The sequence below is a fragment of the Hemitrygon akajei genome, chromosome 14 (genome assembly GCF_048418815.1).
Source record: "Hemitrygon akajei chromosome 14, sHemAka1.3, whole genome shotgun sequence".
Taxonomy (NCBI): Eukaryota; Metazoa; Chordata; class Chondrichthyes; order Myliobatiformes; family Dasyatidae; genus Hemitrygon; species Hemitrygon akajei.
Genome location: NC_133137.1, coordinates 42613445 through 42627527, shown reverse-complemented (window position 1 = coordinate 42627527; position 14083 = coordinate 42613445). Strand labels below are relative to the sequence as shown.

The window sequence follows — 14083 nt, the reverse complement described above, 5'->3', positions numbered from 1 at the left end:
AATTCCACGTCCCATTCCCATTCTGATATGTCTATCCATGGCCTCCTCTACTGTCAAAATGAATCCAAACTCAGGTTGGAGGAACAACACCTTATATACCGGCTGGGTAGCCTCCAACCTGATGGCATGAACATCGACTTCTCTAAGGCAACACGAGTGAATCTGCAGATGCTGGAAATAAATAAAAAACACAAAATGCTGGCAGAACTCAGATTCAAACTTCAATTCTCCTTGTGGCCACACACTTCAATTCAACAGACCACTCCCACTCCGATATGTCTGTCCATGGCCTCCTCTACCGTCAAGATGAGGCCACACCTCATGATGGAGCAATACCTTATCTCCCGCCTAGGTAGCCTCTTACCTGCTGACATGAACATTCAACTCACTGGCCTCCGTTGATACCCCTGCCCCCCCTTACCCCATCCCTATCTATAATTTTAGTCCGGTTCTCTTTCTCTCTCTTTTTCCCCCCTCACTACAATCTCCCCCCAGCCCTACTTTTCTTTCTCTTTTATTTCCCATTATTCTCCACCTTCCCCCTAGCCCATTTCCCTGGAGCCTATCACTTCCCAGCTCTCTACTTCATCCCTCCCCCCACTTCTTATCCCCCCTCGACCATCCCATGTTACTTCACTCCTGATGAAGGGTTTCGGCCTGAAACGTCGTCACTACCTCCTCGCATAGATGCTGTCTGGCCTGCTGAGTTCTGCCAGCATTTTGTGTTTTTTATTGACTTCTCTAACTTCCGTTAATGCCCCTCCTCCCCTTCTTACCCCATCCCTGACATATTTAGTTGTTTGTTTTTTTTCTCTCTCTCTGCCCATCACCCTGCCTGTTCTCCATCTCCCTCTGGTGCTCCCCCCCCCCTTCTTTCTCCTGAGGCCTCCCGTCCCATGATCCTTTCCCTTCTCCAGCTCTGTATCACTTTCGCCAGTCACCTTTCCAGCTCTTAACTTCATCCCACCCCCTCCGGTCTTCTCCTATCATTTTGCATTTTCCCCTCCCCCCACTACTTTCAAATCTCTTTCTATCTTTCCTTTCAGTTAGTCCTGACGAAGGGTCTCAGCCCGAAACGTCACCAGTGTTTTTCCTTATAGATGCTGCCTGGCCTGCTGTGTTCCACCAGCATTTTGTGTGTGTTGTTTGAATTTCCAGCATCTGCAGATTTCCTCATGTTTACCCCTGACATCTGTACCCACTGCCAAGCACCTTAAAACCATGCCCCCTCGTGTTAGCCATTTCAGCCCTGGGAAAATGCCTCTGACTATCCACACAATCAATGCCCCTCATCATATTAAAAACATCTATCAGATCATCTCTCATCCTCCGTCGCTCCAAGGAGAAAAGGCCAAGTTCTCTCAACCTATTCTCATAAGCTACACCCTCCAATCCAGGCAACATCCCTGTAAATCTCCTCTGCACTCTCTTTCTCTATAGTATCCACATCCTTCCTGTAGTGAGGTGACCTGACTAAACATGGTACTCCAAGTGGGGTCTGACCAGGGTCTTATATAGTTGTAACATTACCTCATGGCTCTTGAACTCAATCCCATGGTTGATGAATGCCAACACACTATACACCTTAACAACGCTGTCAACCTGTCCAGCAGCCTTGAGTGTCCTAGACACGAATCCCAAGATCTCTCAGATTCTCCACACTGCCAAGAGTCTTACCATTAATATTAGATTCTGTCTTCAAATTTGACCTACCAAAATGAACCACTTCACACTTAACTGAGTTGAAGTCTATCTACCCAGTTCTGCATCCTATTGATGTCCCGCTGTAACCTTTGGCAACTCCCAGGCTATCCAGAACACCCTAACTTTTGTGTCATCATCAAACATACTAACTCACCCTTCTACTTCTTCATCCAGTTAATTTATAAAAATCACAAAGAGGAGCGATGCCAGAACAGATCCCTCCAGAACATGTAGAATATGAACCATATGTGGTTCCCCAGCAAAACCTCAGGCAAAGGGGTGGGTGACAAAGCAGATAAACATTGAAGAAAGGACTACAGTAACCAGGCACACTTTCAGTATGGAAACATTTGGTACAAAAGGGAGGGCTTCACATAAAACAAGTCATTTACACCACATAAAGAGGGAAGTGAGGAGATGGGGAAGGGTTCTAATTTGATCCATGGTGAGTGACAGATGAAACAGATGCAAGGATATTGGTCTGTTCCCTTTCAAACCTGCTGTCACTGCACTTTGCTCCAAAATCCACCACCTCCTTAAGGATGACTGTCATATCTCTAACCCTGCACTCACCCCACCAGTTTCTTTCAAAAGTTATTCCACGCAACCTCACCTCTCACTTGTGTTCCTGTCCTTCCCAATGTTACAACTATTACTTTGTTAACTATTGCTCCCAGCTTTCTCAGCCTCTCCTTGCCAGAGGCACAGCTTTGCCCACTCCATCCTCTCCTCTGTAGCCTTCTAATGGCACCAGTCTAGGTTCGGTCACTCGAACCTAAAACAAGTGGAGGCCAAGCATCCTGAGCAAAGGATGCTGCTCTCAGTCCCACACCCTCGACTCCTCATATTCCCATCAGACTAAAGGGTCAGCTTCCACTGGAACTGTGACTGCCCTGGACCTACTGCAAATCACCACCAACCTCCCAAAGCCTGCCACCACCTCTTTGTTGGTCGATTGCAGATCCGATCCATGTGAGGAGCTATAATTGGCTTGAGCTAAACAATAAGAAGGCTGGTAGGAGCCGGATGTTGATTTCATTCACCCTTACTTGGACATAGAGTATATTGTAATCACTGGGTCTAAATCCTGAAAGCCCAAACATATCATCAATGGATCTGGAAGCAGAAAGGTGGAGATCATACTCCAGATAATTTTAAGAAACAATGAGATGTGAAAGTGGCATGAAATGGTAGGTTTTCTGCACAGGAACTACAATGTTTTCTCCTGATCACCCTGTAATCTTATCATTTACACAATGCCTGAGTTTGCAGGTTTCTTAAAACTGAGATTTATCACAGCAAAATTTTGTACATATCAACCCAAAGGGCGACTTTTGAAAATAAGAGAGAATGAGACCAAATTGTACATAATTGTTAACCACCCAGAGAAGATAAGCTCAAAGGATACAGGGAGGCAAAGTGGTCGGTCAGTGGATCAAATTCAACTTCTTGCCCTTGGATAACTAGAATGGAGAAACCAAAAGGCCTGGTAAAATTAGGAGAAAACAACTAATGAATCAGAATTGGGATTCCCATTCTGAAAAAGGAGACAAGTATTAAAAGTAATAATTTTCTTGACCTGGCAGTTGTCTCTGCATTGACTTACCAATCTGGATGAAGTCTTTATCTTGCAAGACATCTTTAATTGCATCATTAAGATCCAACAAACTCTGCCCTTGACAGTGTTTCACTAAGAACGTGACATCTTCAGTGCACCCCAGGCCACCACCATCTGCCTTAGCTTTCACGTAGCGTCTCAGAGCTTCCTGTCCCAGCCATTGGATATTATAAGAAGGATCTTTACAGGGAACCGTCAACCATTCATCCTTCACATGCACAGTGAAGCAAAGCATTATTAATAGTCAACAGTCAGAACCAACATAAAGTACCTCCAAACACACTCCTCCTACAAACAAACGTGCAAGGAATGTTGTCAATTTATAGTCATTGTCTGTTAAAAATTAGCAGTGTTTATTGCAAAATTCATTAATACTCATCAAGACTCTCACTTGATCTGCTAACAATCATTACAGTGAAACCATTGTTTTTACTGAATTAAATATTATACCAGATTTCCTTGATTTTGGGTGTATAATTGACAGGTGTGCTGACTTAGGCTGGAGCAAAGTAGGCACGGTTGTCTCTGGATGGAGGTTACTTGGACTATTCTCTGTTGCTAGACTGTGCAAGTCAGCAAGAACTGCACAGTGGCACAGAGGAAAAGCTCTGCCACACACCTCCAAAGACCCGGCTTCAATGTTGACCTCTGGTACTGTGTGTGTGAAATTTGCATGTTCTCCATGTGAACACATGGGGAACCCCCCCCCCCCACCCACCCACCAATTCCTCCCACATCCCATAAATGTGTCAGCTGTAAGTCAAATAACCACTAGGTTGTTGGTGAGTGCTAGAATGGGAGGACAATTGTTGAACATGTGGGGAGAAGTTAAAACATGGGATTGACATGGGATTAATCTCAATGTGTTGGTGCAGACCACTTCTATGCTCTGACTCTCTCCAATTCTATGACAAAACACTCTAGAATCAGCCTTGCATATCTTGTCCATCACCTGTCACTCGTGCTCAATCAAGTGAGGGAGAATGTGTGTGTAAGACAGAAAAAGAGGCAGGTTGCCCAGATTTCTCCTGTGATGGCAGACACCCTGATGGGGGTTGTATACAGACCTCCAAACAGTAGTAAGGATGCTACCTATAAATTACAACAGGAGATGGAAAATACATGCCAAAAGGGTGATGTTACAATAGTCACGGGGGACTTCAATATGTAGGTAGATAGGGAAAACCAGGTCTGTGCTGAGCTACAGGGGGGTGGATTTCAAGAGTGCCTATGAGATGGCTTTTTAGAGCAGCTCATGGTTGAGCCCACCAGAGGATCAGCTATTCTGGATTGGGTGTTGTGTTATGAACCAGAATTGATTAGAGAGCTTAAGGTAAACGAACTCTTTGGGGCAAGTGGTAACTTGTTAAGACCGAATTCACCCTGAAATTTGAGAAGCTAAAGTCGGATGTATCAGTATTACAGTGGAGTAAAGGGGATTACAGAGGCATGAGAGAGGAGTTGGCCAGAATTGATTGGAAAAGAACACTGGCAGGGATGACAGCAGAGCAGCAATGGCTGGAATTTCTGGAAGCAATTTGGAAGGCACAGGAAATATACATCCCAAAGAGGAAGTATTCTAAAAGAAAGATGACACAACTGTGGCTAACAAGAGAAGTCAAAGTCAACATAAAAGCCAAAGAGAGGGCATACAATTGAGCAAAATTTAGTGGGAAGTTGGAGGGTTGGGAAGCTTTGAAAAAACAACAGAAGGCAACTAAAAAGTCATTAAGATGATGAAGATGGAATATGAAAGTAAGCTAGCTAATAATATTAAAGAGGATACCAGAAGTTTCTTTAGATACATAGTGTAAAAGAGAAGCAAGAGTGGATATTGGACCACTGGAAAACAATGCTAGAGAGGTAGTAATGGGGGACAATGAAATAGTGGATGAACTGAATAAGCATTTTGCATCAGTCATCACTGTGGAACACACTAGCAGTATGGTAGAAGTTCCAGGTGTCAGGCGGCATGAAGTGTGTGAGATTACCATAACTAGAGAGAAGAGTTTTTGGTAAACTGAAAGGTCTGAAGGTAGGTGAGACACCTCAACCTGAAAGAGGTGGCTGAAGAGATCATGGAGGCATCAGTGGTGAACTTTCAGGAATCACTAGATTCTGGAATGTTTCCAAAAGACTGGAAAATTGCAAATGTCTCTCCACTCTTCAAGAAGAGAGAGAGTCAGAAGAAAAGAAAACTATAGGCCAGTTAGTCTGACCTCAATGGTTGGGAGGATGTTGGAGTTGATTGTTGAGGATGAGGTCTCAGGGTACTTGGAGGGTACATTATAAAATAGGCCATAGTCAGCATGGTTTCTTCAAGGGAAAATCTTGCCTGACAAATCTGTTGGAATTCTTTGAGGAAATAATAAACAGAAAAATCAGTTGATGTTGTGCACTTTGATTTTTAGAAGGCCTTTGACAAGATTCCACACATGAGGCTGCTTAACAAGTTACAAGCCCACAATATTACAGTAAAGATTCTAGCATGGATAAAGCAGTGGCTGATTGGCAGGAGGCAAATAGTGGGAATAAAGGGAGCCTCTTCTGTCTGGCTGCCAGTGACTAGTGGTTTTCCACAGGGGTGTGTTGGGACTGACTCTTTTTACATTATATGTCAATGATTTGGAAGATGCCATTCATGATTTTTTTGCAAAGTTTGCAGACGATATGAAGGTAGATGGAGGGGCAGGTAATTTTGAGGAAATAGAGAGGCTACAGAAGAACTTGGATTAGGAGACTGGACAATGGAATGACAGATGGAATACAGTGTTGGGAAGTGTATGGTCATGCACTTTGGTAGAAAAAATGAAAGGTTTGTCTATTTTCTAAATGGAGTGTAAATACAAAAAGAAAACTGAGATGCGAAGGGACTTGTGTAATGTTGAATCAGGTTTGTTGGTCTGACAAGTGAGACAGGAAATGCACTGACTTTGAATATGTATATTAATAATTTATTTACAAATAGAAAAAAATTCGACCAAACATTCATGTTCCCCAAGTTACAGACAATACAAAGCTGAATATTCAACAAACATATGTACATTCAGCAAACATACTTAGTTAAAAGTTCACATAGAGTATATCTTCTCAATTGTCTTGTACATCCTTGCCTTAAACAAAGGAAGAAGAGAGAAAGTCCCTTTCATGTGCAATTTTATATGCTCAGAATATTTGCAACTGGACACCAGGCACCTATCCAATGGGAAAAGCAGCTGCAGCTTCTAAACTAACCAATCACAATGGAAGTGGCTTTTAACAGTCAAAATAAGGCAGGACCCCTCAGGACACCCTACCGCTTGAAAGTTGCGAATGTGATGATCTAACTAGTATGACTCTCACAAACTCCCAACTAAGTTGTAGGTTAAACACAACAGTACAATACCCAGTACTTAAAACTGAATAGTCACCTCCCTGTATACTACAGTAATCCACCACCTCCCTGTGCCCCAAAAAGCTACCAGCCCCACCCTGGAGCAAAGTAACCAATGAACTGGTTCCTCACTTAACCTTATACACTGAGATATGATCAACCAGGTAAGAGATGCTACCCTATCCGTCAGGAATGTACATAAGAAATAGGAGCAGGAGTCGGCCATCTGGCCTGTCAAGCCTGCTCCACCATTCAATAAGATCATGGCTGATCTGGTCATGGACTCACCTCCACCTATCTGCCTTTTTCCCATAACCCTTAACACCCCAACTTTGCAAAAATCTATCCAACCTCATTTTAAATATATTATAGAAAAAGCTACAACACAATACAGGCCCTCCAGCCCACAATGCTGTGTCAACCATATACTCACTTTAGAAATTACTTCGCGTTACCCATAGCACTCTATTTTTCTAAGCTCCATGTACCTATCCAGTAGTCTCTTAACAGACCCCATCGTATCCGCCTCCACCACTGTTGCCGGCAGCCCATTCCATGCACTCACCGCCGTCTGTGTAAAAAACTTACCCCGACATCTCCTCTATACCTACTAAGCACCTTAAAACTGTGCCCTCTCAGGCCAGCCATTTCAGCCCTGGGAAAAAGCCTCTGACTATCCACATGATCAATGCCTCTCATCATCTTATACACCTCCATCAGGTCACCTCTCATCCTCTGTCGCTCCAAGGAGAAAAGGCAAGTTCACTCAACCTTTTCTCATAAGCTACACCCTCCATTCCAGGCAACATCCTTGAAAATCTCCTCTGCACCCTTTCTATAGTTTCCACATCCTTCCTGTAGTGAGGTGAATAGAAATGAGCACAGTACTCCAAGTGGGGTCTGACCAGGGTCCTACATAGAAACATAAAAAACCTACAGCACAATACAGGCCCTTCGGCCCACAAAGCTGTGCCGAACATGTCCTTACCTTAGAAATTACCTAGAGTTAACCATAGTCCTCTAGTTTTCTGAGCTCCATGTACCTGTCCAGAAGTCTCCTAAAAGACCCTGTCATATTCACCTCCACCACCATCGCTGGCAGCCCATTCCACGCACTCACCACTCTCTGCATAAAAAACTTACCCTTGACATCTCCTCTGTACCTACTTCCAAGCACCTTAAAACTGTGTCCTCTTGTGGCAACCATTTCAGCCCTGGGAAAAAGCCTCTGATTATCCACACAATCAATGCCTCTCATCATCTTGTACACCTTTATCAGGTCACCTCTCATTCTCTGTCACTCCAAGGAGAAAAGGCCAAGTTCACTCAACCTATCTCATAAGGTATGCTCCCCAATCCTCTATACCGTGGCGATAGTTTCCACATCCTTCCAGAAGATACCCAAGTGGGGTCTGACCAGGGTCCTATATAGCTGCAACATTACTTCTCAGCTCCTAAACTCAATCCCACGATTGATGAAGGCCAATACACCATATGCTTTCTTAACCACAGAGTCAACCTGCACAGCAGCTTTGAGTGTCTTATGGACTCGGACCCCAAGAACCCTCTCATCCTCCACACTACCAAGAGTCTTAACATTAATACTATATTCTGTCATCATATTTGACCTACCAAAATGAACCACCTCACACTTATCTGGGTTGAACTCCATCTGCCACTTCTCAGCCCAGTTTTGTATCCTATCAATGTCCCACTGTAACCTCTGACACCCCTCCACACTATCCACAACACCTCCAACCTTTGTGCCTTCAGCAAATTTACTAACTTCCTCATCCAGGTAATTTATAAAAATCACAAAGTGTAGGGGTCCCAGAACAGATCGCTGAGGCACTCCACTGGTCACTGACCTCCATGCAGAATATGACCCATCTACAACCACTCTTTGCCTTCTGTGGACAAGCCAGTTCTGGATCCACAAAGCAATGTCCCCTTGGATCCCATGCCTCCTTACTTTCTCAATAAGCCTGGCATGGGATACTTTATCAAATGCCTTGCTGAAATCCAATAAACACTACATCTACTGTTCTACCTTCATCAATGTGTTTATCACATCCTCAAAAAATTCATTCAGGTTCGTAAGGCAGAACTTGCCTTTCACAAAGCCATGCTGACTTTTCCAAGGTAGCCTCCACTGTTTCACTGGGCAGAGAATTCCACAGATTCACCACCCTCTGAGAAAAGCAGTTCTTCCTCATCTCTGTCCTAAATCTACTCCCCTGAATCTTGAGGCTATGTCCCCAAGTTCTAGTCTCACCTACCAGAGGAAACAACTTTCCTGCCTCTATCTTATCTATCCTTTTCATAATTTTAAATGTTTCTTTAAGATCTCCTCTCATTCTTCTGAATTCCTGCGAGTACAGTCCCAGGTGACTTATAGTCTAACCGCACCCCCCCCCCCCCCATCTCTGGAATCAACCTGGTGAACCTCCTCTACACTGCCTCCAAAGCCATTATATCCTTCTTCAAGTTACAAGACCAGAACTGCATGCAGTACTCCAGGTGTGGACCCATCAGTACCCTGTACAGTTGCAGCAAAACCTCCCTGCTCTTAAATTCAATCCCTCCAGCAATGAAGGCCAACATTCCATTTACCTTCTCGATAGCCTGCTGCACTGCAAACCAACCTTTTGTGATTCATGCAGAAGCACTCGCAAGTCCCTCTGCATAGCAGCATGCTGCAATGTTTTTTTACCATTTAAATAATAATCTTCTCTTTCATTTTCCCTTCCAAAGTGGATGACCTCACATTTACCAACATTGTATGCCATCTGCCAGACCCTTGCCCACTCATTTAACCTATCTATATCTCTCTGCAGACTCTCCGTATCTTCTGCACAATTTGCTTTTCCACTCAATTTAATATCATCAGCAAACTTAGATACACTACAATCAGCTCCCTCTTCTAGTTCGTTAATATATATCGTGAACAGTTGTGGGTCCAGCACCAACCTCTGCGGCACACCGCTCACCACTAATTGCCAACTAGAGTAACTCCCATGTATCCCAACTCTCTGCTATCTATTAGTTAACCGATCCTCTATCCATGCTAGTACATCACCCCCAACTCTATGCATCCTTATCTTATGGATGTCTTTTATGTGGTACCTTTTGGAATGCCTTCTGGAAATCCAAGTAAATAATGTCCATCTGTTCTCCTCCATCCACTGCACTCATTATATCCTCAAAGAACTCCAGTAAGTTTGTCAAATAGGACCTGCCTTTGCTGAATCCATGCTGTATCTGCCTGATGGATCCATTTCTTTCCAGATGCCTCGCCATTTCTTCTTTAATAATAGCTTTCCCAACTCCAGATGTTAAACTAACTGGTCTATAGTGACCTGCCTCTCGCTTACATCCTTTTATGAACAGTGGCATGATATTTGCCATAATCCAATCTGCCAAGACCTGCTCAGAGTCCAGACAATTTTGGTAAATCATCACCAAAGCCTCTACTATAACTTCTGCCATTTCTTTCAGTACCCTGGGATGCATTCCATCAGGACCAAGGGACTTGTCTATCTTCAGGCCCACAAGTTTGTTCAGCACTACCTCTTTAGTAATAGTTATTGTATCGAGGTCCTCACCTCTCATTGCATCCATAACTTCTCTCTTTGGCATGTTAGAAGTGTCCTCCACCATGAAGACAGACACAAAATAGCCATTCAAAGCCTCTGCCAGTTCGTCATTACCCAATATCAAATCCCCCTTCTCGTCCTCCAAGGGAACTACATTCACTTTTCTGCTTTATTATCCATTTTTATATTTTGTGCTGGTTTATGTTCATAATCTAGCTTCTCTTTGTTTATTGCTTGCTTAGTGGAACTTTGTTGCTTTTTAAAGTTTTTGCAATCTTCCAGTTTCCCACTACCCTTGGCAACTTTGTACGCACGAGCTTTTAGTTAGATGCCTTCTTTTATTTCCTAAGTTGTCCAAGGCTGGTTCTCCGCACCCTTACTGTCCTTGCTTTTAACTGAAGTATATTTTTGTTGAGCACCGTGAAAAATCTCTTTGAAAGTCTTCCACTGTTCCTCAACTGTCCCGCCATATAGCCTGCGTTCCCAGTCTACACTAGCCAAATCCTGCCTCATCCCATTGTAGACTACATTGTTTAGACTACATTGTTTTGGTACATTGATTTACCAAAATTGTCTGGACTCTGAGCAGGTCTTGGCAGATTGGATTATGGCAAATATCATGCCACTGTTCATAAAAGGATGTAAGCGAGAGGCAGGTCACTATAGACCAGTTAGTTTAACATCTGGAGTTAAAACAATATACTGGTTTTAGATTGAATTATTGCCTCCTCTATTTGTATGAGAAATTCAATCATACTGTGATCACTCTTTCCAAGACATTTCCATAACTATGTTAAAACTAATAGAACTATGGTCACTGGTGACAAAGTGGTCCCCCACTCACACCTTAGTCTTTTGCCCCTTAGCCTATTTCCCAACAGTAGATAGCCTTGCAAAACATAGAGGGAAACCTCTATATATTGTCCAAAGAAAGCTACCCTGAATGCACTTAACAAATCCCACCCCATGTAAGCCCTTAGTACTATGGGAGTCCCAGGTAAATTAGTAAAGTTAAAATCTCTACTATGAGAACCCGAGTATTCTTACAAATCTATACAATCACCCTGCATTTGTTCTTTTAATTCCTGCTGACTACTTGGAGGCCAATTGTGCAATTTCAACAAGATGATTACCACCTAATTTCTCAGCTCCACCACTGTCCCTCTCGAAGATCCCTCCGTAAAATGGCACCGCATGCAGCGGCCATGTTGCGAGCTCCATCCCAACTGTACAGTGTACTGTTGATTTCTGCGATTTCCTTTGCATTTCTTGTTCAAGTAGCTGATAGTCACATCAGATAGACTGACTCTTCTGAAGGCTGGGAAAACTGCATTTACCCCCTATGTGCCTTTTCTACATTGGGAACCCCTACTTGCGCGATCAATGGGAGGCTCACTTACTACTCTGCTGCTATCTCGAAAGTGACATCAAAGGTGAGGGAGAACGGCTGGCATCCTAGTGAGGTTGAGATGGCTGCTAATCAGCCGCCGCTCCCTAGCATATTCCTGGCTAACGTTCAGTCCATTGACAAAAAGTTGTGCAAACTGAGAGCCAGAATCTATCAGTGGGAAACAAAGGGATGTAACATTTTGTGCTTCGTGGAGACCTGGCTGATGGATGAGGTACCAGATCATACTATTGAGCCCTCAGGGTTCTTCCTGTTCCATACAGACAGGTCCAAAAACCTGTCTGGGAGGAGTAAAGGAGGTGGAGTATGCTTCATGGTCAATAATGTCTGGTGTGACCCCTGGAGCGTGCATGCCCTCAAATCCTTTTGTTCCCCAGATCTGAAGTACCTGGTGCCACTGTGTAGATCTTTCTGGCTGCCTAGGGAGTTCATGGCTGTTATTATCACAGCAGCTGTGTATATTCTGTCACAGGCTGATATTGACCTGACTCTCAAGGAACTGTACAAGACCATCAGCACCCTGGAGACTGCACACTCAGAGGTCACTGGTGACTTTAATAGAGTGTCACTGTCTAAAAGTCGCTCCGAAGATTTGCCAACACATCCAGGTGAGCACACAGGAAGATAGTATACTTTACCATTGCTACTCTCCCTTCCACAATGCTTACAAAGAGCTCTTTCACCCCTCCCATTTGGAAAATTGGATCACTCCTCCATCTCCAAGATGGCGGCACGACGCAGCGCACAGCGGCCACTCCAGGAATGAATATCTGTTATCTGTAAGTAGGGGCCGTGTACAATCCTGATTTGATGGAGACGGACATGTGAAGCACAGAGGAACATCTGGTGGAACTTTTGAAATGCCTGTTTCGCTGCCACTGCTACTGTGCGATCGGAGAAATCTCCGGGAGGAAGGCCCCGAATCCTTGGCTTTGCCTGTTGCTTGGCAGCCAGTGCCAGGGTCGAAGCACTCGGCAGAGATGGTGCTCAGTGCCGGAGGGCTGGTCGGAGGCTCTAAGTTTTTGGATGGACTCGGAGTTGGCTGTGGTTGGAGCTCCCAAAGTGCTGTATCGGCAAGCTGCGGCGCTGGAGGTTCATGGCAGGAAGAGTTTTTCTTCCTTCTACCGTCTGCGTGAGATGATGGGCTGTCGGGACTTAGAGACTTTCTTTTAAACCGTGCATGGACTGCTCTTTATCAGATTACGGTATTGCTTTGCACGGTTGAAACTATGTGTTATAATTATGTGGTCTTTGTCAGTTAGTCTTTTATCAATTATGGTATTGTCTGCACTGTTGAAACTATATGTTAACCATATGTAACTCGGTGGTTTTGTGTAGGTCTTATAGCTTTAGGTTTGTCTGATGGGTTTGTAGTTCCTTTCTGGGGAATGTGCTAAGACGGTAGCACGATATTGATACGCAGCAGCCTCTCCGGACTCTGGATTGGGGATTACCAAACGTTATGTGGTTTTTCTTGTGTGGTCAGTTTTGTGCTTTTTCGTGATACCATTCCGGAGAACATTCTCATTTTTTAACTGCATTGTATTTGTGGTTTATAAATGACAATAAACTGAATCTGAATCTGAATCTTGTTCAAGATGAACAAGAAGTACAAGCAGAAGCTGAAACAAGAGGTGGCCATAGTTAAAACCGTCCACTGTTGGTCCAACCAATTGGCCTCCATGATGCAGGACTGCTTTGATGATGTCCACTAAATGTTGTTCATGATGAGGATGTCTCCAAGTTCACGGAAGAATCCATGAGTTTCATCCCCAGAATTTGGTCAGGGTCTATCCAAACCAGAAACCCTGCATCAACAGTTTCATGTAAGCAGCACTTATTGTGCGACAGAGATTAAGTTGCCGGTAATCAGTAAGAGCTCAAGAAATGCTGCTATGATCTGCACTAAGTCATCATGGCAGCGAAACAACAATACAGGGACAAGATCCAGACACAACTCACCAGCAACAACACATGAAGCTTATGGCAAGGTCTGCACACCATTGCAGACTTCAAAGCTCGCAGTGGAGTTTCCAACATCGCTGCCTCTCTCCCAGATGAGCTAGTCATCATTGCCAACACTGAGCCCCTGAAGAGACCTAAAGCTTGGTCATCTCTGAGGCCGAAGTACACTGGTGATTCCAATGAGTGGACAGTCACAAGGCTGCAGCACCAGACGGCATCCCAGGGCAGGTACTCGGAGTGTGTGCGGCACAACTGGCAGGTGTATTTACAGACATTTTTAATCTCTCTCTCTCTCTCTGTAGAGTGATCTCCTGCTTCAAAACATCCACCATTGTTCCTGTACCTAAAAAGACCAAGGTAACATGTCTGAACGACTGGCATCCTTGACTTCTCTAGTGCCTTTAACACCATCCAGCCCA

The 14083-nt window shown here is 44.1% G+C and overlaps 1 protein-coding gene across 6 annotated transcripts in view; it reads right to left on the bottom strand.

The window, feature by feature from the left end:
- The window catches only part of LOC140738528 (histidine ammonia-lyase-like), a 57749-nt gene extending 54144 nt beyond the window's left edge, over window positions 1-3605 (bottom strand). For all 6 annotated transcript variants that reach the window (XM_073065910.1, XM_073065915.1, XM_073065912.1 and 3 more), the window contains exons 1-2: window positions 3311-3605; window positions 3113-3167 (exon numbers count right to left, since the gene is read on the bottom strand). In XM_073065910.1, the coding sequence (XP_072922011.1) occupies window positions 3113-3167; window positions 3311-3557 (302 nt within the window). In that variant the 5' untranslated portion in view covers window positions 3558-3605. The remainder of the gene's footprint in view (window positions 1-3112; window positions 3168-3310) is intronic.
- Between the last annotated feature and the right edge of the window lie 10478 nt (window positions 3606-14083).